The sequence below is a fragment of the Coffea arabica genome, chromosome 3e, assembly GCF_036785885.1.
Source record: "Coffea arabica cultivar ET-39 chromosome 3e, Coffea Arabica ET-39 HiFi, whole genome shotgun sequence".
Classification (NCBI taxonomy): Eukaryota; Viridiplantae; Streptophyta; class Magnoliopsida; order Gentianales; family Rubiaceae; genus Coffea; species Coffea arabica.
In genome coordinates this window covers 33,248,223-33,273,342 of record NC_092315.1, presented here as the reverse complement: position 1 = coordinate 33,273,342, position 25,120 = coordinate 33,248,223, and the positions used below count along the sequence as shown (strand labels likewise).

The window sequence follows — 25,120 nt, the reverse complement described above, 5'->3', positions numbered from 1 at the left end:
AGTTATTTTGAGGAAAGAAAAAAGAAAAAGAAAAAAAAAACCGCATAATGACCGGATAGTTTTGTCTTTTACGAAGAGTGAGAGAGATAAAATAAAAATTTGGAAGTAAATTGCAAATTTGACTGTAACGGATCTTCTGTCCTACACCCTGTGCCATTCTCTGTCCCATTTTTTATTATATTACTATTTCTCCTACATAAACACCATGTTTTAGTTTTTTTTTTGTTTCCTTAAGATCCAATAACTATTAATTGAATAAAAAATAAATATAACAGTTTCAAAAAAGTAATATATAATAGAAAATTAAAAATTACAGCAGAAAATTCATAAAAAATCTCATTTTTGAGTAATATACAAAATTTAACAAACTTATTAATTTTTTAATTGAGAAAATTATTCATTGAGATTTTTTATGCAATTTTTTAATTGAGAAAATTATTCATTGAGATTTTTTATGCATTTTTATTAATTTTTTAATTGAGAAAATTATTCATTGAGATTTTTTATGCAATTTTTTAATTGAGAAAATTATTCATTGAGATTTTTTATGTATTTTAATTTTTTGAGTTTGTTAAATTTTGTATATTACTCAATTAATAATTATTAGATCTTAAGAAAACAAAAAAAAAACTCAAATATGATATTTATGTAGGAGAAATAGCAATATAATAAAAAATGAGACAGAAAATGACACAGGTACGGGAAAAAGATCCGTAGATAAATTTGACTATACAGAGTTTTTGTGATTAACACCCGCTTTTCTGCCGAACACATTTCATTCCTCCGTCTTCGCACTACACACTCCACAAGTTCAACCAGTCATCAATCATGCACAGATTCATCTCTCTTTCATCCAAATCCAAACTAAAATCATCACAAAAACGCTTTAGTACATGTTATTCTACTTACAACTCCATAAACCCACGCCCAAATTCACCATTAACCCAGACTAACAATGCCCTTTATGACAAACTTTCATACAAACGACCAAGATTTTCCTTCGTTTTCTCATCTGGGTTTCCATTAAATCCATTGAAAATTGCAACTTCCACCCGAGCTGGGGGTGAGTTTTTAAACGGTCGAAGCTTCTGTAGTGGAGCAGAAGCAGTCATCAGCAGAGAGTCTATGAATTATGATGTGGTAATTGTTGGAGCTGGCCCTGCTGGCCTCTCTGCAGCAATAAGGTTTAAGCAATTGTGCCACGAGAAGAATGTTGATTTGTCAGTTTGTGTTGTGGAGAAAGGTGCTCAAGTTGGTATGTTGATTTCTTGAGTTATTTTGGTTTCTTGAAATTAATTTATTTGTTTATACAGATTATATATTGGGGCTTATTTTGTAGTTGATTAGGCTAATTGTTCACATGATTAATGGATGTTGTTAGTGTTTTATGATTCATTAGTCGGTATGATAGGTTATTTTCTGATAGAAGGCGTGTTTTTGAATGGGGATGGCGTTGGACTCGGCATTTTGTGGTGCTCCAGACACGGCAAAAGTTCTGGAGTGTGGGCATGATGGCATGATTTTTTCATTTTGCAGCATATTTTGGGGACATATAGTACATGAAACTCTTATGTAAGTTACAAGTGATGCTGGAGTTTTGTGGTGCTTGTGATTTGGATCATAATACCATACAAAGTTTTCAAAGTACAAAGAAATTGTTATCTTATAGCTGGAGTTATTTTGATAATATTTAAGTGATGCCGTTGATTAATTAGGGATTTGAAGTACCCGAACACTAAAAATGAAATAACTGCTATTAACCATGTGACACGAGTCTCTTTATGTGTATCAACGACCATGTATCTTACTCGCCTTGGACGAGGTATAGAATTGATTGAGGGTGTAATGTCATTTAAGTCTGCAGTGTAGCCATTGGTATGGTGTTCTTTGTAGTGTTCTATGAGTCTGCAACTGGTGGATTACTCATTTTAATGGTAAACAAATTGGTCTTATTTTCCTCAAGATTGAAAAGTGTATTAGGTTTGTCATGTCTCCTGGTCTTTTTGTATTGGACAGAGGACATGTCATTGAGCCAGAATCAATGTGATACACACTAGATTGCAGAAGGGTCCCATTCATCGCTTTCCCTTTCATCAACCTGCTCTATTATTTAAGAAACCACCATGTGGCAAGGACCAAAGAAGCTTCATATTTTCTTCTTTAGAAGAAAACTCTCAGATCGATTGAACTACTAGAGGAAGGCATACTTAGGATCTTTCCCTTGACTTTTTTTTCTTGTTCCAGTGGTTGCATCATTTGTCCTCTGAAGTCCAAACATATGCTAGAGTCTTCTAAGTAGTTCTAAGCTTCAATTGCTGGAAACAGGGAAGAGCAGATATTTGTACATCTAGGTTAGGAGAGAAGTCAATTGGCATTAGAATGTGAAGCTTGGTAAAGGAAACCATGTGATGCTCCAAAAGAATTTTCCTTTCTGGAGTTGTATTATTGATAATCGAGGTAGATAAATCCGTCCTAATTTGGACTATAATTGCATTCCTTGGATTAATACAACACTTTTTATTGGATAATTAATATGAACCCAGCATTGTTTTGTGGCATCCAGGTGGAAATCAACTTATCACCTATTCTTATCATGCCAATGGACTAGTCTAGGATGACCTAGTTATCCGCGAAAGAAAAATAAGCTATCAGTGGGATTTGGGTATAGTTGAGTTTTAGTTGTTTTATAGACAATTAAATAAAACCTATCATCGAGCTCTTGATTGGGAAAAGCAGCTGCTTCTCAATTCTTGATATTGTAACTGATAAGTTCTGATTGCAAGGAATACAAAAGAAGAATCTGTCTGCTTGCTATATGATGTCTCATTAAAGTTTTTTATTCTAATTTGTATGATGCACATGGAGATGTATGCCCATTGATATTTTTCATTTTGCAACTTGTTGATTGTGCTCTGTTTAGGTGCTCATATCTTGTCAGGGAATGTGTTTGAGCCCCGTGCACTGGATGAACTTCTCCCACAGTGGAAACAGGAAGATGTATTACCTTTTGTTTTTGTTTCCTTCTTATGTGTCTTGTCAATTAATCATAGACAATACCGTTGATATGGATATGCATGCCTTTAATTCATAATGTGTGTACTTCAACATGATGACAATGGATATACAAAACTTTCAATGTCTGATTGGTCAATCTTTGTTATGCAATGGTTTGCTCATCATGAATTGTCATGTGGAATCACGAAATTGGCGAATTATTGTTATTGCTATTGTTATTGCTATTGTTATTGTTGATGTTGTTGTTGTTGTTGTTGTTGTTGTTGTTGTTGTTATTGTTATTGTTATTGTTATTGTTGTTGTTGTTGTTGTTGTTGTTATTATTGTTATTGTTATTATTGTTGTTGTTGTTGTTGTTATTATTATTATTATTATTATTATTATTATTACTACTAGTATTTCTATTATTACTGTTGTTATTATTATTAGTATTATTCTTATTACTGCTAATATTATTATTACTATTACTATTATTATTATTATTATTAGCAATTGGGTTTGTTTGGACTTGTTATAGTTACAAAAGGTTTTTTGATTGCATCATAAACACATTTTTTGATGTGAGCATGGGGTCTCAAGTGTGGAACTACTTGCTCGTTAAAGGGGCTGCTCAAGTCGTTTTGGAAGAAAGCATTAGGGAGAGAAATTTCAGTTTAAATTTCTAGCATTTGTATTGTTAGTTTAGCCTTTAATTTGGGTCGCTTAGTGGTTAATTCATCGGTCCAGCTCTTAAGCTTGGAGCCAACCTTAGTTAGGGTTAAAATGGTTCAATTAGTTGTGTCTTTTGGTTAGTCCTAGTTACGTTAGGTATTGTTGTGTCAAGACTCATTAAATATCGTTGTTTCCTTTTCCATCAAAATAAATACGAAATATTTTACAGAACATCGTTCTTGAGAGTTGCTCTCTTGGCTCTATGAGCCTTTCTCGAACATCTAGTGTTTGTTCGGCTTATCAATCAAGTTCACCATCCTTGATTGTGGCGCCTTCTAACATTCTTAGGGTTCACTAATTTGTAGGATTGTGGGTTCGCTAATTAGTTGTGTCTTTTGGTTAGTCCTAGTTACGTTAGGTATTGTTGTGTCAGGACTCATTAAATATTGTTGTTTTCTTATCCATCAAAATAGATTACGAAATATTTTACAGAACATCATTCTTGAGGGTTGCTCTCTTGGCTCTACGAGCCCTTCTTGAACACCTAGAATCTTCTTCGTGTTCGTCGGCTTATCAATCAAGTTCACCATTCTTGACTGTGGCGCCTTCTAACATTCCTAGGGTTTGCTAATTCGTAGGATTGAGGGTTGAGATAGTATCAAGGTTCCAATCACGGGGATTAGATGGGTCAAAATAGGAAATTTTGCCAAAATTCAAGCTTGCCATAATCACCATCGATCCGGGGTTCGTTGTTGCGAATTTCGTCATCAACGGGATTCGTATCATTTTTCAATCACCTTTTTATCTTCCCGACCACCTTTTAATCTAACATATATCAAATCACAAAAAAGTCCGACAAATGTTCCAAAATATTCTACAAATAATCTTATATCGAAACACACTCATGGTGCTTTAAGCTGTCTTGTTTTTGTCATTTATGTGTCAGCAGTGCTCTTGCAGGACATGCAGTATCTATGTGTAAGTTGAGTTTTACCAGCAAGATGTTTAGTCGTGTCTCTGGTGTTAGTCCTCTAACAAGATACACTATGTGTACATAAATGTATAGCTTCATACAGGTGATCATAAAATAGCCTTTTCAGGGGCATTCAAGTGCTAAGTAGTACTAGTTGAGAGTTTCATGTTTAGCACATGCTACATAATTGCTGTTTTGCCTGCGTTCATTAGTGGCTTAAACAAGAAATGAACTGTTGTTGCTGCATGTGACATATATTGATTGTTATAAGATATGTCAATGGCTTAAATAAGTCCATTTTGAGTTTAAGATTCCAATGGCGTAAACAAGCTTGAGGTTTTTCTTTCAGCATGATGGACGATTAGCAAATGATGTAGTGGCAAGGAAGTGCATGGAAACAATTTGCATTAGTGTTGGAAAGAGAAACATAGGATGCATAGATAATAATAGGCCTTTTAGACCCTTCGCCGAATACGGTACTAAATGATCAATGTCATACGTATTTTGGATACTTTTTCTTTTAGTATTATTATTATGTTATTCTAGATTTCAGGTTTTGAAGTTTAGTTTGAAAGTTCAGTATAGCCTGAAATAAATCAATTCTCTTCATGTATGGATGCCTTTTAGGGCTACTAGTCATTTCTAAAATGGGCATTCTCATTAAAGTTGACTTGTACAACACCAGTGTTCCAAAAGCAGAATATGTTGTTGAATTCTGATCAGGGAGTCGATAAGGTCATCCAGTCAAACTTGCATCTCTGATCTTGAGCCTTTAGCTTCTTCAATTTTAAGTTCTGAGGTCTTAGATTTGCTTAATGCCAAAAAATCTCGGCTTGGGACCCTTGTTTTTAAATGCATATACACATGTAATCTTGAACAATTATAACTTCACTCTAGAATATCATGATTTGGGCACTAAAACAACTTTAGCTTACTTTCTAGTTGAGATTCCTAGAAATTTGTTACCTTTCTTCTTCATCTCTTTGATGCTAGACTTCATCAGTACCATTCAACGTGCCAAACAGCACTTACCTTCCTTGTCCTCTGCAGCTGGTTGAAGGATAGTTTTAAACTTAACCTGAATCATGTTGGTATTCAAGCTAATAAAGTCTATGTTATCTCAGTTCCTTATTTCTAGTACTGTCACTTTCTCTTTGAAAGATGTTATTAGTCCTTGAAACTTTCAACAGACGCTTCTTTATCAAGTTAAATAGCATAAATCTAATTTGACGGGAGGAACTGCGGGTTGATAAGCGTGAAAATCTCTCTGACTCTTTCGTATCCCTCCAACAAGAAGAATCTGAAGGTATTTTTATACTCATGCAGTTGAAATATAAATAATGTACCATGGGAAAGCAACCTTTTTTTTTCTCTTGATTTTACATTGAATATATTGATCAAACAACTGGTGGTTGGTTTTATCCTTTTCTTAGCCAAGGTGGTTGGTTTTATCCTTTTCTTAGCCAAGGTGGTTGGTTTTATCCTTTTCTTAGCCAAGGTAATAGCTGAAGTGGAAGATAATGTCATGTTAGATTACAAAGGAAGCAATGTGGGAGGAGTTAAGATATTCGTGATTTCCTGTCTAGAGATGTTGTTACTTTCCCTGCCACTCTAGAATTTGAATTTGTTTATAGGCCTCCTTTGCCATTGCTGAAAAGTATAGGTTTGTAAAATTATTTGGATCCAACGTTTCTAGGTTTTGAGCTTTGCTTATCATGGTTAATTATTTCAGTGCACTTCAAATATAGGTTTTTTAAAATTATCTTGGGACCTAAGGTTTTCCGAGTTCAACTTTGGTTCTTAAAATCTTGACTCTTAGTTTTCTTGCTTGTAAAGGAGGCTAATGATGCAAAAGTTTCACCTATTGGGGAGTTATTGCTACTATGCAGGATAAATTTATGAAAAGATCTCTGGAGTAGTGGGGGAAGATTGTTGAAATCAGGTGTTATCTCTGATTTCCACTAAGGCTTGGAACTGAACTAACTGCCTTGGAGGGTTATTCTTTCCTTGCGTTGTCCAATTGGTGCAGGATAAGGCAATGGTACTATTAGTTAGGAAGATATGGGAGAAGAAAAGATGTACAGAATATAAGGAACCTCGCCTAGATTTTTCCTGGGAATGATCTCTGCATTTAGTAGTCAAACAATGGCGCTACAATTGGCTTGGAAAGTCAAGTCTTGATATTCCTATGTGACTGTAACACATATACATTGCAAGTGCACCTGGATGCCAGCTTTTCTGGGATGAAGTGAAGTTAATGGCTACAAAATGTAGCAAATATGGAAAGTAAGGGCTAAGGAATTTATACATCCAAGTTGATGCCAAAGACCTACAGTCCCCAAAAAGAGAAAGGGCTAACGTCACACCAAACTGACCTAATTCAGGGTGTGTTGACAAGAAGACTGCCTTTGGACATTAAATTCCTAATATAACATAAAACTGATAATCGTTTGTTGGAAAAAAAAAAAAAAACTGATACCAGTAATGGAGAGTTAACTGAAAAATGTATCATTTTGTTTACAGAAGAGGCAACAGTGTACCAGATCCACCATTTATGGATTTCTAAGTTTTGATTTTCCTGTTTGGTATTATCCCATAACTGTAATAAAACAGATTACCCCATGGATGATTTTGTTTTCCTACCAATGTTCTTTAGAAAACTGCATATAAATCTAATACTAGTGTGCTCTGTTAATGTTGTTCTGAAGTTCTTTTGCCATGTGTGACTATTATCTTTCTTATTTTGATATTCCCAGACATTTTATGCTCACTTAATTCTCTGCAGGCACCGATACATGTCCCTGTAACTTCTGATAAGTTTCTATTGCTAACCAAGAATCATGCTTTGCCTCTGCCTAGTCCTTTTAACAACAAAGGAAACTATGTTATAAGGTATATACTTGTGCTTCTGATGCCATGTGGATGCTCATATAGTGGAGTGCTGAAATATTTCTAATCTTGTGATTAATTTGAGCCCAATACGATTCATTGCATGTGAAATTGTGATTTCATTGGTAGTTAATTTGTTTTTTGCCTGTGCTATTACTGTCACAGGTGAACTAAGAGTTGATAATGCAGGACTTCTCTTAGTTATGAAATGGAGATATGGCAAATTAGATGCAAGAAATAGTGAACAGAAAGAACAGAAGAAAACAAATTATATGCAAGAAAGTCTTTTAGCTCTCATTATGCTAGACGATCAAGTATATAAATCTGCATAAAACTTAAAAGAAGGTTTGCTTGTGGGCTAGCATAACTTGAAAGAGTCCAAATGCTTGTTAACTTGGTTTTACCTATAAAAGACTTGAAATTCTTGTGAATGCACAATGGAAAATGGCTTTTAAGACAGTATAGGAAACTAAGTAGATTTATAACACATGTTGACCCATGCCAAAATTATGTTGGCATTCCTCAACAGAAGCTTTTCTATATTAATGTTACCTCTTCCATGATGCACCATAATTTGAAAATGATGGTGGTGTTACATGTTCCTCGCGTACGTCTTAGGTACAATGAACCAGCATAGGAACCCTATGAGTTTTCTACATTTATCTTTAACCTGTTAGTTTTTCTTCATTAAATATATTTTAACCCAAAACTAGGACAGCTGTTATTCAATGAAGTGTAAGAAAATACTGCAGAATCGTAAATTAAACATCAAATTAATGGTGTTGGTTGCCAGCATTGGAACCAATATTTCAAAAACTTGAAAAATGATCACTGTCCATTTTGCTTCATAGTTTACCTGTATGAGCTTGACATGGTGAGATGCTTAAAAGCCTGTTATATGACATTTACTGCAACTTTATCCTGATATCTTCGCTTAAAAGTTGTTTTAGTCTAGCAGCTGTAATGCGAGGGTCTTTATTAACTCAACTTTGAGAAAATACAAGCTGCAGATTAATGCATTTACATGTAGTCTGATGAAGACATGTTCCCTTGTCTCAAACTATGATACTTATTTAGAATTTGATCAAGATGCAACTATACTGGTTGAAGATATTGAGATCCTTCACTTTCTGAGATCTTGGGGGTGAAACCTTAGTCTCAAGTACAATATAATGCAGGATCTTTTAGGTTTCAGCATATAGGAACTGACAAGCAAGTAGACAAGTGGAGGGACTGATTTGGAGTCAAAGATAGATATTCTTTTAGTTTTACTTTACTTGAATGCTGGCTTGCTGAGAATGTATTTTATGAGATTTAAGAAAGAGTAACTGGTATCAAAAATTGGAAGATGAAGTATGACAAGAGGTAGAACAAGAAGGGAAAGGAAGAAGAGAAGTGAAGCTCCACATATCAATACAGAGAGCTTTCACACTGAAGATGCTTTTTATTCTGTGGCTGAAAATTACTTGATACATGCTACTTTTATGAGACATTCAAACTTAGGACCTAGAATTTTACTCCAAATAGAACCTGGTAGACAAGCAGACCAGGAGACCAAGATCTGACCATTGTAATACTGCTGCAGTCATAAATGCATTTTTACAGTTATTGGCCCTAAGTTACAATTAAGCCACGAGATGCAATTATTGTGCTGCAGTGTGCTAATGGACATACTAGAATACCCTTATCATAGCAGATACAAAATATGGTCAAACATGACTGGATTAACAAAATCGTAGATCAGATTTAAGTTGGGATCTTACGAAAGTCAACTTTCTTTTCTTATTTCCTTCGAGTCCTGCACCACAATCATTTTCTTCAGCCAAAATCATCCTCTCTAGTGTGCGAACTTTTGAATAGTAATACCTCTATTAAGCATGATAATTGTTTCGCTTTTATGATGTTAAAATTTCTTGGAAACTTGTAGTACATATGGTTGCATAGTTGTAACATTCTTGATTTCTCCTGGAGAGTTTTGTACATCAGTTTGATGGTTAGAATTTTGTTTTGTTATTTTGCTGCTGGAACTGTGGTGATTTAGTTTGTCTGAGCTGGTTCGTTGGCTGGGAGTGAAGGCTGAAGAATTAGGTGTTGAGATATACCCAGGTTTTGCTGCTAGTGAGGTATCATGTTTTTTCTCATCTCTTTCTTGAATTTCTGTTCACAATTTTGCACTTTTATGGATAATCTCAATTGTCAGGTTCTATATGATGTGGATGACAAGGTTATTGGGGTTGCAACCAATGATATGGGAGTGGCCAAAGATGGCACTAGAAAAGACAACTTTCAACCAGGGGTGGAATTGAAAGGCATGTTCACTCTGGTACTCTAGTTTTCTCTTTTTGTGATAATGGACTGGTGAAGTATGTGAGATGCTGCTTTTAAGGTTGATTTCATTTAAAAATACTAGGTGAAAGCTTCTTACTACCAATCATTTCTCCCATTCTATTTTTCAAGCATTTAATATGTTTATTATGCATTTATACTGAAATAGTTGGTCGTAGTGGTTTAAGAAGGGAATTTTTCATACAAAGCTGCAGAAATCATTCTTTTGCTATGTCCTGAGATGCTTCATGCATGGCATTTAGGTTGAAAATTCTAATCATACGGGTCAACCCCACTAGAGTTTGCTTGGAACAGTCTGCCAAAAGCTAGTGAGAAGAGCACTGTATTTTGGCACGCTCATCTTTCATTCACATATAGGGTTATACGGCTTGTACAAGTTATACAGAGGAGAAACATTTACAGACTATATCATTCCTCTTTTTGGATGTAGGGTGTTGAATAGACCAATGCAGTGTAATGAACAATGAACAATGAGAAGTTACCAATAATTCCCAACAGAAACCAAAAAGTTAAAGAGAATAACAAAAGAGAACTGGAACCTCCAAAGGCTTGTTTCAAATATGACTTTTATATTAAGTTTGTCTCCATTTCCTTCTTTTTGATTAATAAATTCAGGTTCTCTGCTCATTGCTTTGGTTGCTCTGCAGGGAAAGTTACTCTTCTTGCTGAGGGATGTCGAGGATCATTATCGGAGGTTTTTCAGAAATGATTTGAGTGCAAGAATCAGTTATAGTTTGCTGTGTTTGCTAGTCCATTAAATATCATCTTATTCTTCTCACTATGTACAGAATGTAATCAGTAAGTATAACTTGAGAGATAAAGGGCAGGGACAGCATCAGACATATGCTTTAGGAATTAAAGAGGTAACTTGTTCCATGTTCCGTTATCATTTTTACTTTTCCTTTGTTAGTGCAATTGAACATTTTTACATCTGCTGCAATTTGCTTTTAGTGGTATTGATTTAAGAACATTAAATTGTTTGTTTCAGCACCTCTTTATTTTATTGTTTGAAGTGTGCGAAAGAATTCTAAACATCAAAACGATGAAAAATTAAAGAAGTGTTTCTGGATAATATTGATTTCAGAAATTAGTTTTTGGAAGATTTTAAGAATCAGAAGATAGCATTTCTGAATTTATTTGTAGAAAATTCTTAAACATTGAGAGTCAGAGAAGGCATGAGTAGAAAGAAGAAGAAATACACCAACACGGTACTAGGAAAAAAGAGTCTACAATTATCTTTTGAGTTTTAATTCAGCAGCATTTTTGAGTTTTATTCACTCTAGTGTGTCCTAAAGCTATTACAAGCTGTGTTTATACAGGATCAGGACTTGGAAGGTTAAGAATTTAGGAATTAAGAAAACTTAACAACCAAGAGAATTGAATGACTTAAGAGAGATTACAGCTTAAAAAGTGTATGGGGCCAAGCAGGCTGGAACATATAAAGTTATTGTTAGAAGCCAATATGATTTTCTGTTAAACCCTAATTTTTTATGCTGCCCTGAATGACCTGAAATTACTTTCAGCAATGTACAGCTCTGACCTCTTCCAAAATGTGGTGAAATTGCATAAATGCCCTTCAAACCCCGAAATTCTAGTACAACATAAAACACTAGTGAACATAAAAAAGTTACCAGAACACATTAATAGGAAAAGCTAGAAAATCCTTAAACGTTCTGCATCAGAAAGATTAGAAGATTTGGATGTTCAATTGTGTTATACTCAATTGCTTTTGCAGCAGCTTACACTCGATCTCCCTGATTTGAATATAACTTGAGAAGAAAGTTGACCTTGATCTTTAGTCGTAAAGCAGATCTACTAATCTCTGCATCTACTGAAGATTGCTGGGGTTATTTTTCTCAGGTATGGGAAGTCAGTGGTGATAAACACTATCCTGGGTTAGTGCTTCACACACTTGGTTGGCCCTTGGATCATAAGACATATGGCGGATCTTTTTTGTACCATATGAAAGATAGACAGGTCTCTCTCTCTCTCTCAAATCTTTTCTTTCCGTCATATGTGATCAATGTGATTTTGGCCTTTGTGCTAGTAGAAGAGTGTGGCTGCAGTATGAAAATCGGTACCCTCTGTAAGTGTGATTTAATTGGACTCATCAATTCATTTCAGTAATCGTATAATTATCTTAAGATCACACATTGATATGTTCTGACTAGAAGACCCAGAAACAAATAAGTCATCGGGAGATTTCCTCCTCTTATCCTTCATGATGGGAATGTGGTAAGGGCTAGTTGCAGCTTCTTACTTCCAAAAGGATTTCATCTAAGCATTGAGCTTCCTATTTTGTGTGTAGAAGTTGGTTGAAGGGAAAATATTTGAAGGTTTAGTTCAATAAAATTTTCAAGAAAAGTCGAACCTGAAAATGTTTGCAGCATGTAGTGTTGGAAAATGGGGGTTTAGGGGGAGGAAGAATAAAACAACTAATAAGCCAAAACTGGATTCTTATTCATCAATCTATCTCTCTAGAATAATGAAGGAAGATAAGTATGTATAAGCTATAAACTTTGCTAAAAATCCGATTTTTATGCTAAACTGTAAAGCAAATTATAGAACTTCTCTTCACAATGTCTACTCCATCTAGTTAATGACTATAAAAGACTAACGAGACAATTGCTCGAAATTTTTGCGAACAAGTTATAGACCAAAATGCACCTTGAGACCTAAAACTCTAGAAACTATTAGAACTTGAGGAATTAAGTTACAATAATCTTAAATAAAGAACTTAATTGATGTATTGTTGCTCCTAATTAGGCTGCTAATCTTCAGGGGATGCTTAATTGGAGCTTGAGGAATATCATGAAAATCTTTTATTTTAGCTTTCCTGGAAAACTTTGTTGACTGCATCAACTAGGCTTTTTATGATGTTGAATGTGGTATTTCATTACAGTTTGCCCTTTAGAGCACCCTATGTGGTTGAAATATTAGCCCATCTTGTTACAATGTGATTATCCTGGCATGGAGATGGAAGATATGCATAAGAAAATTAGTCTAATTCTGAGGTTCTAATATCATTTCTGCTCAGAAGGGAATCTCATAGACCATGTAACCTAAGTCCATGTGACAGGAATGGATTGTTGATGTCTGATGGAGCCTTTTAATTATAATTTCATTAGTAGCTGATTAACTTCTCTGATGAATAGTTCAATCGAAGATGTATGTACCATATTACATGGTACCAAGTGAAAACTCTGTGCTAAATAGTCTAGAATTCTATAGTATTTGGTTGTCAAAATTTAAGGAGATAGAAATTTGTTTTTCATTAAACATATTGGTAGATTACTCAGGTTTCTTGGTTCTCTCATTTGTATGAACTCTCTTGTAGGCAATGAAATTTTTAATACATGAAAGTTACAATTTCCAAATTTGTGTGGTTAGTCTTGTATTTTTCACAAAAACTCTATGTGGATAAAATATCCATTGAAATCTAGTAGCAGGCTTTGCTAGAAATTGAGAGTATTGATTTACTGGTTTACAGGTTGCTATTGGTTTTGTGGTTGCTCTGAACTATCAGAACCCATTCTTGAACCCATATGAAGAATTCCAGGTTCATTTGGGTCTCTTAATAATAAAAGTTTCCCCTATCTTTGTATGTTTTTTGTTTTTTACATTTCTTGGGAGTTTATTGTGATATTCACAGGGTTTCAAACTTAATTCTTCCCATTGTCCTTCTTTTGAAGTTTAATGAGTCAATTCAATTGTGGGCAAATGTTCATGTGACAATGTGGACTATAATGCTGTTGTCAGATGTGCATACTTTTATTAGTGCTCTGCTACTCCTGAGGGTTGACTTGGACGAGATGGAACTGGACTATGAAATACCAAAAATTGCTGTGATTCCGACTTTTAAGTTCACTAAATCCAAGTTGTCAAGTGGGGGGACTAGGGTTTGAATGCCTTCATGCCTTCTTTTTGGGGGTTGTGGAGGAGAGGGGCAGGAAAATCTCAAGTATAATTAATCTGGCAGGCTAGATATTAATATTCTTTGTGGTCCTAGTGTTTGCAAAAGAAGAAGGGAAATATTCAAAATTTTCATTTTGCTTGTCGCAAGGGAAGGGGGTATGTTTTACAATTTTCGTGGCAATCTGTTTAATTCTTCCTGCTGATTAAATAAATGTAAACTGATTACTGAACACTTCATGCAAATATGCATCTGAAACATCTTGGACATGGATTTTGACTTGTTCTTACCATCTACTGTCATGCCATAGATTTTGCACATGCACATAGTTACAATCTTAACCTTATCGTACTCCATGTACCATCATATGCCTAGTTTAGTATTTTCTTTTATATTTGCAAAATGTGCTATGAGGAAACCTATAATTTTTAATACCATTGTGGGTCTTTGGGTAGAAACTTGATTACTGTTCCTTTCCATGATCCTGATAAATACGTTTGAAAGTTTTCTTGGAACATTTCTTTTTCAATGAAAATTTGTTTTAATTTTTCTGTGTAATTTCAAGCCAGATGATGGCTCATGTGTGATTAGTTTTTTCTAGCTTATGTCCAAATAACACTAGTTTTTTTTTTATATCATTTGTCTTTATGTCAGAAATTTAAACATCATCCTGCCATCCGCAATCTTCTTGAGAGAGGGACTGTCCTTCAATATGGTGCTCGGACTTTGAATGAAGGCGGTTATCAGGTGTGCCTTAAGTTCTTTTTCCGGATATCAAGCAGTTCCTTAAACTAGATACAGCAGGATACTGCTAACAACAAAGGTTGCATTATAGTTTGACCCTGTTGTTTGCGGGATCTCAATGAGTGCCACTCTTCTTAGCTGTTTATGAGAACTGCACTGAGTACATTGATTATTTAGGTGAAATGCACTCTTACAATGCTGTATTTAAATCAAAGGGAGAGACAAGTGACCATTTGTCCAAAACATATCCATTTATAGATTTAAATTCTTTGTATTTCATTGTGCTGTATACTAAATGAGATGTTAATTAAATTTCAGTCTATCCCATATCCAGTTTTCCCTGGTGGAGCAATTATTGGATGTTCTGCTGGCTTCTTAAATGTACCAAAAATAAAGGGAACACATACTGCTATGAAATCAGGTACCAGCTTCCACTTTCATTCTCTTGTTATTTGGGTTTTAGCTGATTAATTTAAGTCCACTTCTGAATTAGGTAATTTCAGGCGTTATATATATAACAACTTGAAGATGCATAAAGACATGCGTATGTGTAGGTGAAGCAATCAACATTTAGGCTCATTGTTTCCAATGAATACAAAATTAACATAGTAATTGAACCTTTTTTTTTTCCTAAAAATAACTGCATGCCATGACCATTTTTTTTTGGTTTTTTTTTTGGGTTTTGTTGAATCTTTGATTGAAAAATTAAATCCTGCTGTGTGATGAAATCTGTATAACATATGGACTAAGAGCACTTGCTAATATGCTTTTAGACTAGAAACTTTTATTTTCCTGGAAGAATTGGGGTATTATCAATCTGCCCACGTAAGCCAACTTTTTGGAGTAAATATACAGTTGCTTTGGGTGATAAACTCTCAGTTGTTTCTTGAAAAAAAAGTTTGGGTTATAAACCATACAATCCTAATTTTACTCAATGTCATTTTTTTGTAAAACATTTTGCTTTGCAATATTACTTCTTGTCAGAATTTAATGTACTAGATATCTTTCATCTATGCTCATTTGAAATGCTTGTGAGCTTGTATTCCTTTCGACTGGTCCATCATCCCAACTATAAGGTTTACAGTTTGTAGTTTTGGTCTGTCTTAGAGCATCTACTTTCTTCCCTGAATAGCACAAGTCGATTTCTTTGAGTAGAACCTTAATATTTTAAATGCTTGGATCCTTTTTGATTCTGTTTTTCAGTATGGAGATAGAGCCCAAAACCTAATATTCTGCACATCGAAGAGTTAGACTAGAATGTTGCAATGATTGATTGAATTACTAGATAGATATTAAAAGCTAAGTGTGATTTTTCCCAACATTCTCCTTTAATGTACGTCAACTATATATTATGACTCCCAAATGTTTCCAGGTCTCTCTTTGAACTATTTTATCTTTCAAACTTCATAGGTCTCATGTCTAGTTGAATCAAATAAGCTTATTTGATAGCAGTTGTTCATCTTTTGATGAGTTAAGTCATCGAATGTCAGAATGATGAAGAGAAATGGACTTCTTGTTGAAGGCTAGAGCGAAGGATGTGTGGCCTTAAGGCGGCACTTGTTTACTGTTTATCTTATGTCTTCTTGTTACAGTTCAAAGAATCACTCTGATATGGACATCATGATATTGCTTGTCATCTGTAATAAGCCTGTTAGGAGAATATTAGTATTCTTGTAGATAATATATTAGTAAGGGTATTCTTGTAAACAGTCCGTTAGGTTTGTACTCCTATAAATATTAGTTGGTCACTCATAATACGGTGACTAGATGTTTTCCTCCCAAGATACCTCTTTACATGGTATCAGAGCAAGAGTCCTAGGGTTTAGGTTAAACATCTAGCAAAAGTACTGTTCACGGCGCACTGTTCACGCGTACTGTTCACGCGTCTCGAGTTTTGACCCTTTCTTGGGTTTGAAGTGCTATTCGCTATGGCTGAAAGTTTATCAAAAAGTATTGTGACGTCCACTAATATTATGCCAATGGTGATGCCTCAAATCACAAATTGGAAGTTGAATGATACCAATTATCAACAGTGGTCAAAAGCTGTTAAGATTTATCTGACAGGCTTAGGAAAGCAACGTTATCTCACAGATGACTCTCCTACGGAGGATAGCAAGAAACTAATGTGGATTCAAGAGGATGCCCAAATTCTTGGAGCAATATGGAATTCTATGGAGCCACGAATTGCTTACATGTGTTCTCATTGTGAGACAACAAAAGAAGTTTGGGATTATGTCCGGTTATTATATTGCAGTAATCTCTCACGGATGTTTGATATTTCTTTGGAGTATTTTCAGTTGCAACAAGATAACAAGACAGTAACTGAATACTTTGCTGATCTTAAGCGAGTCTCAGAGGAATTAAATGCTGTAATGCCTCTCTCAAGTGATATCAAGGTTATGCAGAGGCAAAGAGAACAAATGCTTGTGCTCAAATTCCTGGCTGGTCTCAAGCCGGAATTTGAACCAATCAAATCTCAAATTTTAGCAGGTGAACAATTACCATCCTTTGCAGAGGCGTATGCTCGGGTCTTACGTTCTGCATCTAAGGACAATGCACAGGGTGATGGTGCTTTAATTAATGACAAATCTGCTTTAATTGCTAACAATAATCGGACAGAGCAACTTAATTTTGGACGTGGCTCTCGTGGAGGAAGAAGTAGAGGAGGTCGTGGGGGTCGTGGAGGTCGAGGCACCCGTGAGTGCAATCATTGTGGTTTAAAGAATCACACTCGTGATACTTGTTGGGATTTAAATGAAAAACCACCTCGGTTTGTTAATACGGTTACCACTGATCAAACTGAATCAAGTTCTTTAGCACAAGGGTCTCAGAAGACTGTTACCATATCTGAGGAAGATTATATCAAATTTCTGCAGTACCAAACTGCAAATCACGCATCTCTTCCCTCTACTTCTGTAGCACAAAAAGGTAATGCTATGGCTTGTCTCTCCACATCATCTAATTTTGACTCATGGATCATTGATTCCGGAGCTACTGATCATATGTCAGGTACCTCTAGAAATTTTTCTAATTTTCAAGAGTCTACTTCCTTCCCTCATGTTACTTTAGCTGATGGATCTACAACTAAAGTTAAAGGACTAGGCACTGTAGAAATTAACTCATCTCTTCCGCTGCCTTCTGTTCTTTACGTTCCCAGTTTGCCTTTTAATCTAATGTCCGTTAGTAAGCTTACTAAATCTCTACAGTGTTCAGTTATTTTTTCTCCTGATTTTGTTGTCATTCAGGATTTGAAGACAAAGAGGACGATTGGTGGAGGACATGAGCATAATGGTCTTTACTTTCTCAACTCTAATGGTCCGATTGCGTGCCCTGCTACTGTTTCTCCTCTTAAAATTCACTGTCGTTTGGGTCATCCGTCTCTACAAAATTTGAAGAAGTTGGTCCCTACCTTGAGTCAGTTGTCTTCATTAGAATGTGAGTCTTGTCAATTAGGAAAGCATCATCGTGTTTCTTTTGTCCCTAGAGTCAATAAACGGGTTTCGGAACCCTTTTTGTTAGTTCATTCTGATGTTTGGGGTCCTAGTCGAGTAACTTCAAAGTTAGGTTTTAAATATTTTGTAATCTTTGTTGATGATTTTTCCAGAGTACATGGCTTTATTTAATGAAAGATCGTTCAGAATTATATTCCATTTTTTGTGCATTTGTTACAGAAATAAAGACTCAATTTGGTGTGCCTGTACGTATACTTCGCAGTGATAATGCGAAAGAATATTTTTCCACTCCTTTTGATACCTTTATGACTAAGTCCGGTATTCTTCATCAGTCCTCTTGTCCTCACACTCCACAACAGAATGGAGTTGCTGAAAGAAAAATTGGACATTTAATCGAAGTTGCTCGGACACTTTTGTTGCACATGAATGTACCCAAACAATTTTGGAGTGATGCAGTTTTAACTGCATGTTATTTAATTAATCGCATGCCATCCGATATTCTTGGAGGCCAACTACCTCACTCCATTCTTTTTCCTCAGGACCCTATATTTAAATTACCTCCTCGTATTTTTGGTTGTGTGTGTTTTGTTCATCAGCTTGCTCCCGGGGTGGATAAATTAGATTCTCGTGCCATTAAGTGTATTTTCTTAGGATACGCACGAGCGCAAAAGGGGTATAGATGTTACAGTCCAGTTTTAAATCGTTTTTTCACTTGTGCTGATGTTACTTTCTTTGAATCCACTCCTTATTTTATGAAGCAAGTTATGTCTTGTGAGTTAGACCAGTGTTCCTCTTTTTCTCCTCCTGTTTTACCAGTCCCTTCATCTTTATTACCTGAGTTATCGGGTTCACCAGATTCCACCACTCGATTATCTCATCCTAATCTTCAAGTTTATTCTCGTCGTTCCATGGTTGAGAAAGCTCCTGATATGCTACGCACTTCACCAATTAACTCTCAATCTTTAGATCCAGGTATGACGCCCTCTTGTGAGTCAGATCTTCCTATTGCTTTACGTAAAAGTAAGAGACATTGTACTTCTCATCCTATTTCTAATTTTGTCTCTTATTCTCGTCTCTCTCTGTCATATTCTTCTTTTGTTGCATCTCTTGATTCGGTATCCATTCCTAAGTCTATTACCCATGCTCTCAATGATCCTGGTTGGAGGTTAGCTATGCAGGAAGAGATGCTTGCTTTGGAGAAAAATAGTACTTGGGATCTTGTCCCTCGTCCTTCAGGTAAGCCTGTTGTTGGTTGTAAATGGGTGTACACTATAAAGGTGCAGCCTAATGGTTCTATTGATAGATTGAAGGCTCGTCTGGTAGCTCGAGGATTTACTCAGGTGTATGGAGTAGACTACTTAGAAACATTTTCTCCTGTTGCAAAGATTACCTCGGTTCGCCTTCTTATCTCTTTGGCAGCAACTTACAATTGGCCATTGCATCAGTTGGATGTGAAAAATGCATTTCTGCATGGAGATTTGGACGAAGAGGTATATATGGAACAACCTCCTGGATTTGTTGTTCAGGGGGAGAATTCGCAGTTGGTTTGTTGTTTGAAAAAATCCTTATATGGATTGAAACAGTCTCCAAGGGCTTGGTTTGGCCGGTTTAGTAGTGTGGTCATGGAGTTCGGTCTGACGAGATGTGGAGTAGACCACTCTGTATTTTATGGGCATTCTAATGCTGGTAAAATTTTATTAGTTGTTTATGTGGATGATATTGTGATTACAGGTGATGATGTTGTGGGGATCCAGAAACTTAAATCCAATCTGCAGGCAAACTTTCAGACAAAGGATTTAGGTCATTTACAGTATTTTCTGGGTATTGAGGTAGCTCGGTCTAAATATGGGATTTATTTATGTCAAAGGAAATATGTACTCGATATGTTGAGTGAAGTTGGGATGTTAGGTTGCCGACCTGTGGATACTCCTATGGATCCCAATGTGAAATTAGCAAGAGATCAAGGAGCATTACTTGATGATCCTAAGCAATATCGAAAACTTGTGGGTAAGTTAAATTATCTCACTGTAACGAGACCTGACATTTCATTTGCAGTGAGTGTTGTGAGTCAATTTCTTGATACTCCTCGTACTAGTCATTGGGATGCTGTTATACGAATTCTCAGGTATCTTAAGGGTGCTCCTGGAAAAGGGTTGCTATATCAAAATCATGGACACACTGATATTGAAGGATATAGTGATGCAGATTGGGCTGGTTCTGCCTCAGATCGAAGATCGACCACAGGATATTGTGTGTTTGTTGGTGGTAATTTAGTGTCGTGGAAGAGTAAGAAGCAAACAGTTGTCTCCAGATCAAGTGCAGAATCTGAATACCGTGCTATGGCTCACACTGTGTGTGAGTTGGTTTGGTTGAAAAACATGTTAGTTGAAATTGGGTTTGAGTATAAACAGCCTATGAATTTAGTGTGTGATAATCAGGCGGCTGTCCATATTGCGTCTAATCCAGTGTTTCATGAAAGGACAAAACATATTGAAGTTGATTGTCATTTCATTCGAGAGAAATTACTTGATGGAATCATCAAGACATCTCATGTACCGTCTGCAGATCAATTGGCTGATTTGTTTACCAAGAGTTTAGGGGGCTCTAGGGTGAAATACCTTTGTAACAAGTTGGGTGCTTATGATATATATGCTCCAACTTGAGGGGGAGTGTTAGGAGAATATTAGTATTCTTGTAGATAATATATTAGTAAGGGTATTCTTGTAAACAGTCCGTTAGGTTTGTACTCCTATAAATATTAGTTGGTCACTCATAATACGGTGACTAGATGTTTTCCTCCCAAGATACCTCTTTACAAAGCCTAAAGCACACGTTTTCTAAGAGAAAAGTGTACTGCATGATAGTTAATATGCATCTGAAATATCATATACTGTGGATAGCTCCGAATACTTTAAGATGGCTACTTGGGTGGGAAGGATGCCTGAAGAAACAAGTGTGCACTTCTAATATGCTAATTCGTCACAGGGATGGTAGCAGCAGAAACTGCATTTGGCGTGCTCCATGAAGGTTTCTCAATGGAAGCCTATTGGGAAAAATTAATAAATTCATGGATATGGAGAGAACTCCATGCTGCAAGGAATTTCCGCCCTGTGAGTTTTGCCATATAAACACTTACAATTTTGTGAAAATTCTCTTCATCATGTTCTGAATCCAACTTTAGATGAAAAATATATCTGCTGTCACCTGGATTGAACAAGATCTTTCAAATAACTTGATATGAGATTGTCAAAAACTGGAGACTTTCATGTCTGATGTTCTGGATTGAAGCTCTAAGATAAACAAAAAACCAGTGGATTCTCTGGAAAGTTTTATTTATAACGTCCACTCAATAATTATTTGTAGGCTTGACCTTTAAGTTTCCACTACTTATATTGCAGGCATTTGAATATGGGCTCATTCCAGGATTGGTTTTGAGTGCTTTAGAACAGTAAGATATTGTCCTTTTACTTCATTGTTTTGAGAAGACTTTGTCATTCTTCTGAACAATTCTTTTTATTTGATGTTCTAAACATTCTTTCTTTGTGGGCAGCTATGTAATGAAAGGAAGATCTCCCTGGACTCTGAAGCATGGAAAACCTGATCATGAGGCGACAAAGGTGAGAACCTACTAAAACTTAACAAACATAATTGGAATCTTATTAGATGGGTCTGTACTTGAGGATTAAAACTGTGGGAAAGCAGACCACAGAGATAATGTACATTAAATCGGATTCAACATAAGGGATTCCTGTCTTTATTTTCTTTTTTTGTTTGAGGAGGTAGGGTTTAGGATGTATATTAAGTGGTAAAACAGTTGACTAAAAATTTTCTGAGTTTTGGTGAAAGATTAAAAATGCACCAAAAAGGAAAATTGTTTTTTTAAAGGTTTTACATATTGGGAGAAAACCATTGCTTTCAAGTATGCATTCTGACTACATGATTTATTTCTGTCCATAGATATGATTCAAGGACTTTTAGTAACTTAAGTTAGTGTAATAGGCTATGGAAATAACAGAGACTATTACACTTTCTATTACACTACTAAGTTAGTGCACATGTCGATAGTCTATTATACCAACTTTCTTAATTTGTTATTGCCTTCCTGTAGAATAAACATGGTAAAATGCTTTTGCTGAACTAGTGCACTTAGCTGTTTGTACTGATAAATGAGTTTCAACTGAGGGGACCTTTTTACATATGTCTTCTGTATTGATAGTATTGACTTCTACACAGTATTAATTATTGTCCTATATTCTCAGGAAGCGCGGTTATGCCCACGAATTGAATACCCAAAGCCTGATGGGGTTCTGTCATTTGACGTACCAACATCTCTATACAGGTAGAAACTTCATGTTGGAGTGTCAGTAAATGGCGGATATTCTTTATGAGCTTGTGGTTTCAACTCACGTTAGAAACCCCCATGCTGGAGTGGGTTTTAATGGTGCGTGTGAGCACCTTTACGACAAGTTATGTCTGATCTAAACATAAAGAGGAAGACCTTTTAGCTGTAATAGAAGCTGAAAATGTTGTGAACGAGTGATTTACGAGTCTGGTTTTAATTTTGGTTTCAGTTAGAATAAATACTTTTGAAGTTGGATGATGGGGCAGGATTATTATTTTGTAAGCCCAACAAAGGTACAGAAATATGCTGTAGTGTACGAAAAAGCATTCAAACAAGTACTAAAGCAAGTTCTTGATAGTATAAATGGTTGATTTTCCTTTCAAGGGCCTAGTTTAGTTTGTGTAATTTGAATGAAGTCGCATTGTCTAAGAAAGGTCAATGCTAATTCTGGTGCTTATCTTTTCGACATCCTACAGTGTTTTTTTTCACTTGTTTTTCTTGGGCCTTCAGGAGCAATACAAATCATGATCATGACCAACCCGCTCATCTTCGGCTGAGAGACCCTCAAATTCCTGAACTTGTGAATCTGCCTATCTATGATGGCCCTGAGTCGAGATATTGCCCTGCCCATGTTTATGAGTAATATGCTTGTCTAGCATGGCTTGAATTGTTTTGCTTTTTCTCTTGCTTGGAATTTCTTTTATCATCTTGGTATGAATGATGTAGGTACATGCCCGATGAAAAGGGTCAGCTGAAGCTGCAAATCAATGCCCAAAATTGCCTGCACTGCAAGGTATGGAGTCATTTTTTTAAGTTTCATGCTTTGCCAAAGTGTTTTCCAAGTGTAATGTGGTGCAAAAACCAATTGGCATAACTGAAGCCCATGGTTAATTTTTCCCGCAAGGTAGATCATTAGTAGCTCAGTCATTTTTTAATCTGAGAAAGGAGAATGGTTCAAAGGAAAGATTTCCAACGTATTGCCATTAAGTAAAACTGCAAAGTCATTACTGATTCACTCTGATGAAAATCACTTCATAGGATTTGTATGTAATGGTAAGAATTTGGAGATTTTTTCAATGTTTCTCATGTGCATTTTTAATTAATGAAAATCACTCTGTAGGATTTGTACGTACAGGTAAGATTTGGAAATTCATTCATCATTTCTCACGTACATATTGTTTCTTGATTGCTCATTAGCATAAATGTCAGATTGGATATGGGGTAAAATGTCCACTTTAAATGGAGTAATCCTTTGGTCACTTTGGTGATAAAGGATCAGGACTGCTGAATTGCACATTGGTAAAGAACGAATGAATGGAAGATAAGATTGTTTTACGCAGGATATCAGAAGTAAAAATTATATTAAATTTGAAGTCAGGGTTTACAAGAAAGGTAGATGTGGGAATTTGATGCTACTGCCCTTTCTTATGTTACTTGCGAAGTTAAAGTATATATCTGCTAAATCCTGTTCCAGGCTTGTGATATTAAGGACCCAAAACAGAACATCCAATGGACGGTGCCAGAAGGTGGCGGTGGCCCAGGTTACTCAATCATGTAGGTGATTGTTGAAGATTGACGTCAATAATGTTGTAGTTACTCGAATGTCATGCAAAAAGAGATGCCTCATTCAGCACTTAAAAACTTTATATACTTTGTTAACTCTTTATTGTTCATGTGCAATGTGAATTTTGAAAGGGAGATGAAAAGAAGAAAAAATAAAAGATAAAGTTCTGCAAGAGCTAATCTACGTTTCAGGTTGGCATGAATATATAGGCTATGGTTTGACATTTTCTCTTTCCTTTGCTTTATTTTCTTTTGGATATTTCTTAGCCGTATTGCCTCTCTTTCTTCTTAGTATCATGCCTTTCTCTTTCCAACTTCGATAATTCTCGAAAATGCAATACCATACGAGGTATTACGTATCCTTAGTTTGCAATACTATCCTTAGATGTTGCTCATGTTCCTTTCAGGTTTTCGAATATAACAAAATATCATCGATAAACATCATAGCGAATTGATTCGAGTATGGCCTAAAAATCCGATGCATTAGGTCCATGAATGTTGCCGGGGACATCATTGCAAATTCATAATGTCCATATCGAGTATTAAAGAATGACTTAGATGCATCTTTTCTCTTAATTTGTAGTTGATAATAGTCCTGTCTGAGATCTATTTTAGAAAATATCACAAATCCTTGACGTTGATCAAATAATTCGTCAATATGTGATAAATGGTATTTATTTTTAATTGTAACATTATGTAACTCCTGATAATCTATATATAGTGTCAATCCTTCATCTTTTTTTTTGACAAACTGTACTACCATTTCCCATGGGGATATATTTAGTTGTATAAAACATCGTTTCAACAAATCCTGCAATTGTATCTTTAACTCCTTTAAGTTCAACTGGCATCATACGATAAGGTGTCTTAGAAATGGGGTTTGTTTCAGACATCAATTCAATCTTAAATTTTACCTCTCTCTCAGGAGGCAATGATATTAATTCCTCAGGAAAAGCATCCAAATAATGCTGTGCCATTGACACATCCTCAATTTTCACCTTATCTTTCAGGGTGTTAATTAAATAGGCAAGATAACTTTGTGCCCTTTTACTCAATAGTTTTCTAGTTTGGATCATTGAAATACGGGCTAAGGAAACCAATCTACCCTTCACATCCAATCTTAGGATTGCTTTGCTAAGTATATAAAATTCAACCACTTTAGTTCTACAATTCAATTGGACGTGATACCTGGTTAAATAATCCATACCTAAGATGATATCATAACCCTAAAC

The 25,120-nt window shown here is 35.6% G+C and overlaps 1 protein-coding gene across 4 annotated transcripts; it reads left to right on the top strand.

Moving 5' to 3' along the window:
* The first annotated feature begins 740 nt into the window (after positions 1–740).
* On the top strand, positions 741–24,112 carry LOC113736712 (electron transfer flavoprotein-ubiquinone oxidoreductase, mitochondrial). Of its 4 annotated transcripts, XM_072083363.1 has the most exons (19): positions 1,070–1,255; positions 2,921–2,999; positions 5,887–5,945; positions 7,425–7,531; positions 9,570–9,651; positions 9,729–9,837; positions 10,522–10,568; positions 10,663–10,737; positions 11,735–11,851; positions 13,365–13,433; positions 14,442–14,534; positions 14,850–14,952; positions 20,969–21,093; positions 21,382–21,431; positions 21,534–21,600; positions 22,243–22,322; positions 22,836–22,964; positions 23,052–23,118; positions 23,800–24,112. In XM_072083363.1, the coding sequence occupies exons 1-19, from the start codon at positions 1,211–1,213 to the stop codon at positions 23,881–23,883; spliced, it is 1,587 nt and encodes a 528-aa protein (XP_071939464.1). In that variant the 5' UTR covers positions 1,070–1,210; the 3' UTR covers positions 23,884–24,112. The 4 variants fall into 4 exon arrangements, 3 of the variants coding, with proteins under 3 accessions (XP_027119587.1, XP_071939463.1, XP_071939464.1); XM_027263786.2 differs by lacking the exon at positions 5,887–5,945 and having other exon boundaries at positions 741–1,255; positions 2,921–2,997; XM_072083362.1 differs by lacking the exons at positions 5,887–5,945; positions 13,365–13,433 and having other exon boundaries at positions 741–1,255; positions 2,921–2,997.
* The last annotated feature ends 1,008 nt before the right edge of the window (positions 24,113–25,120 follow it).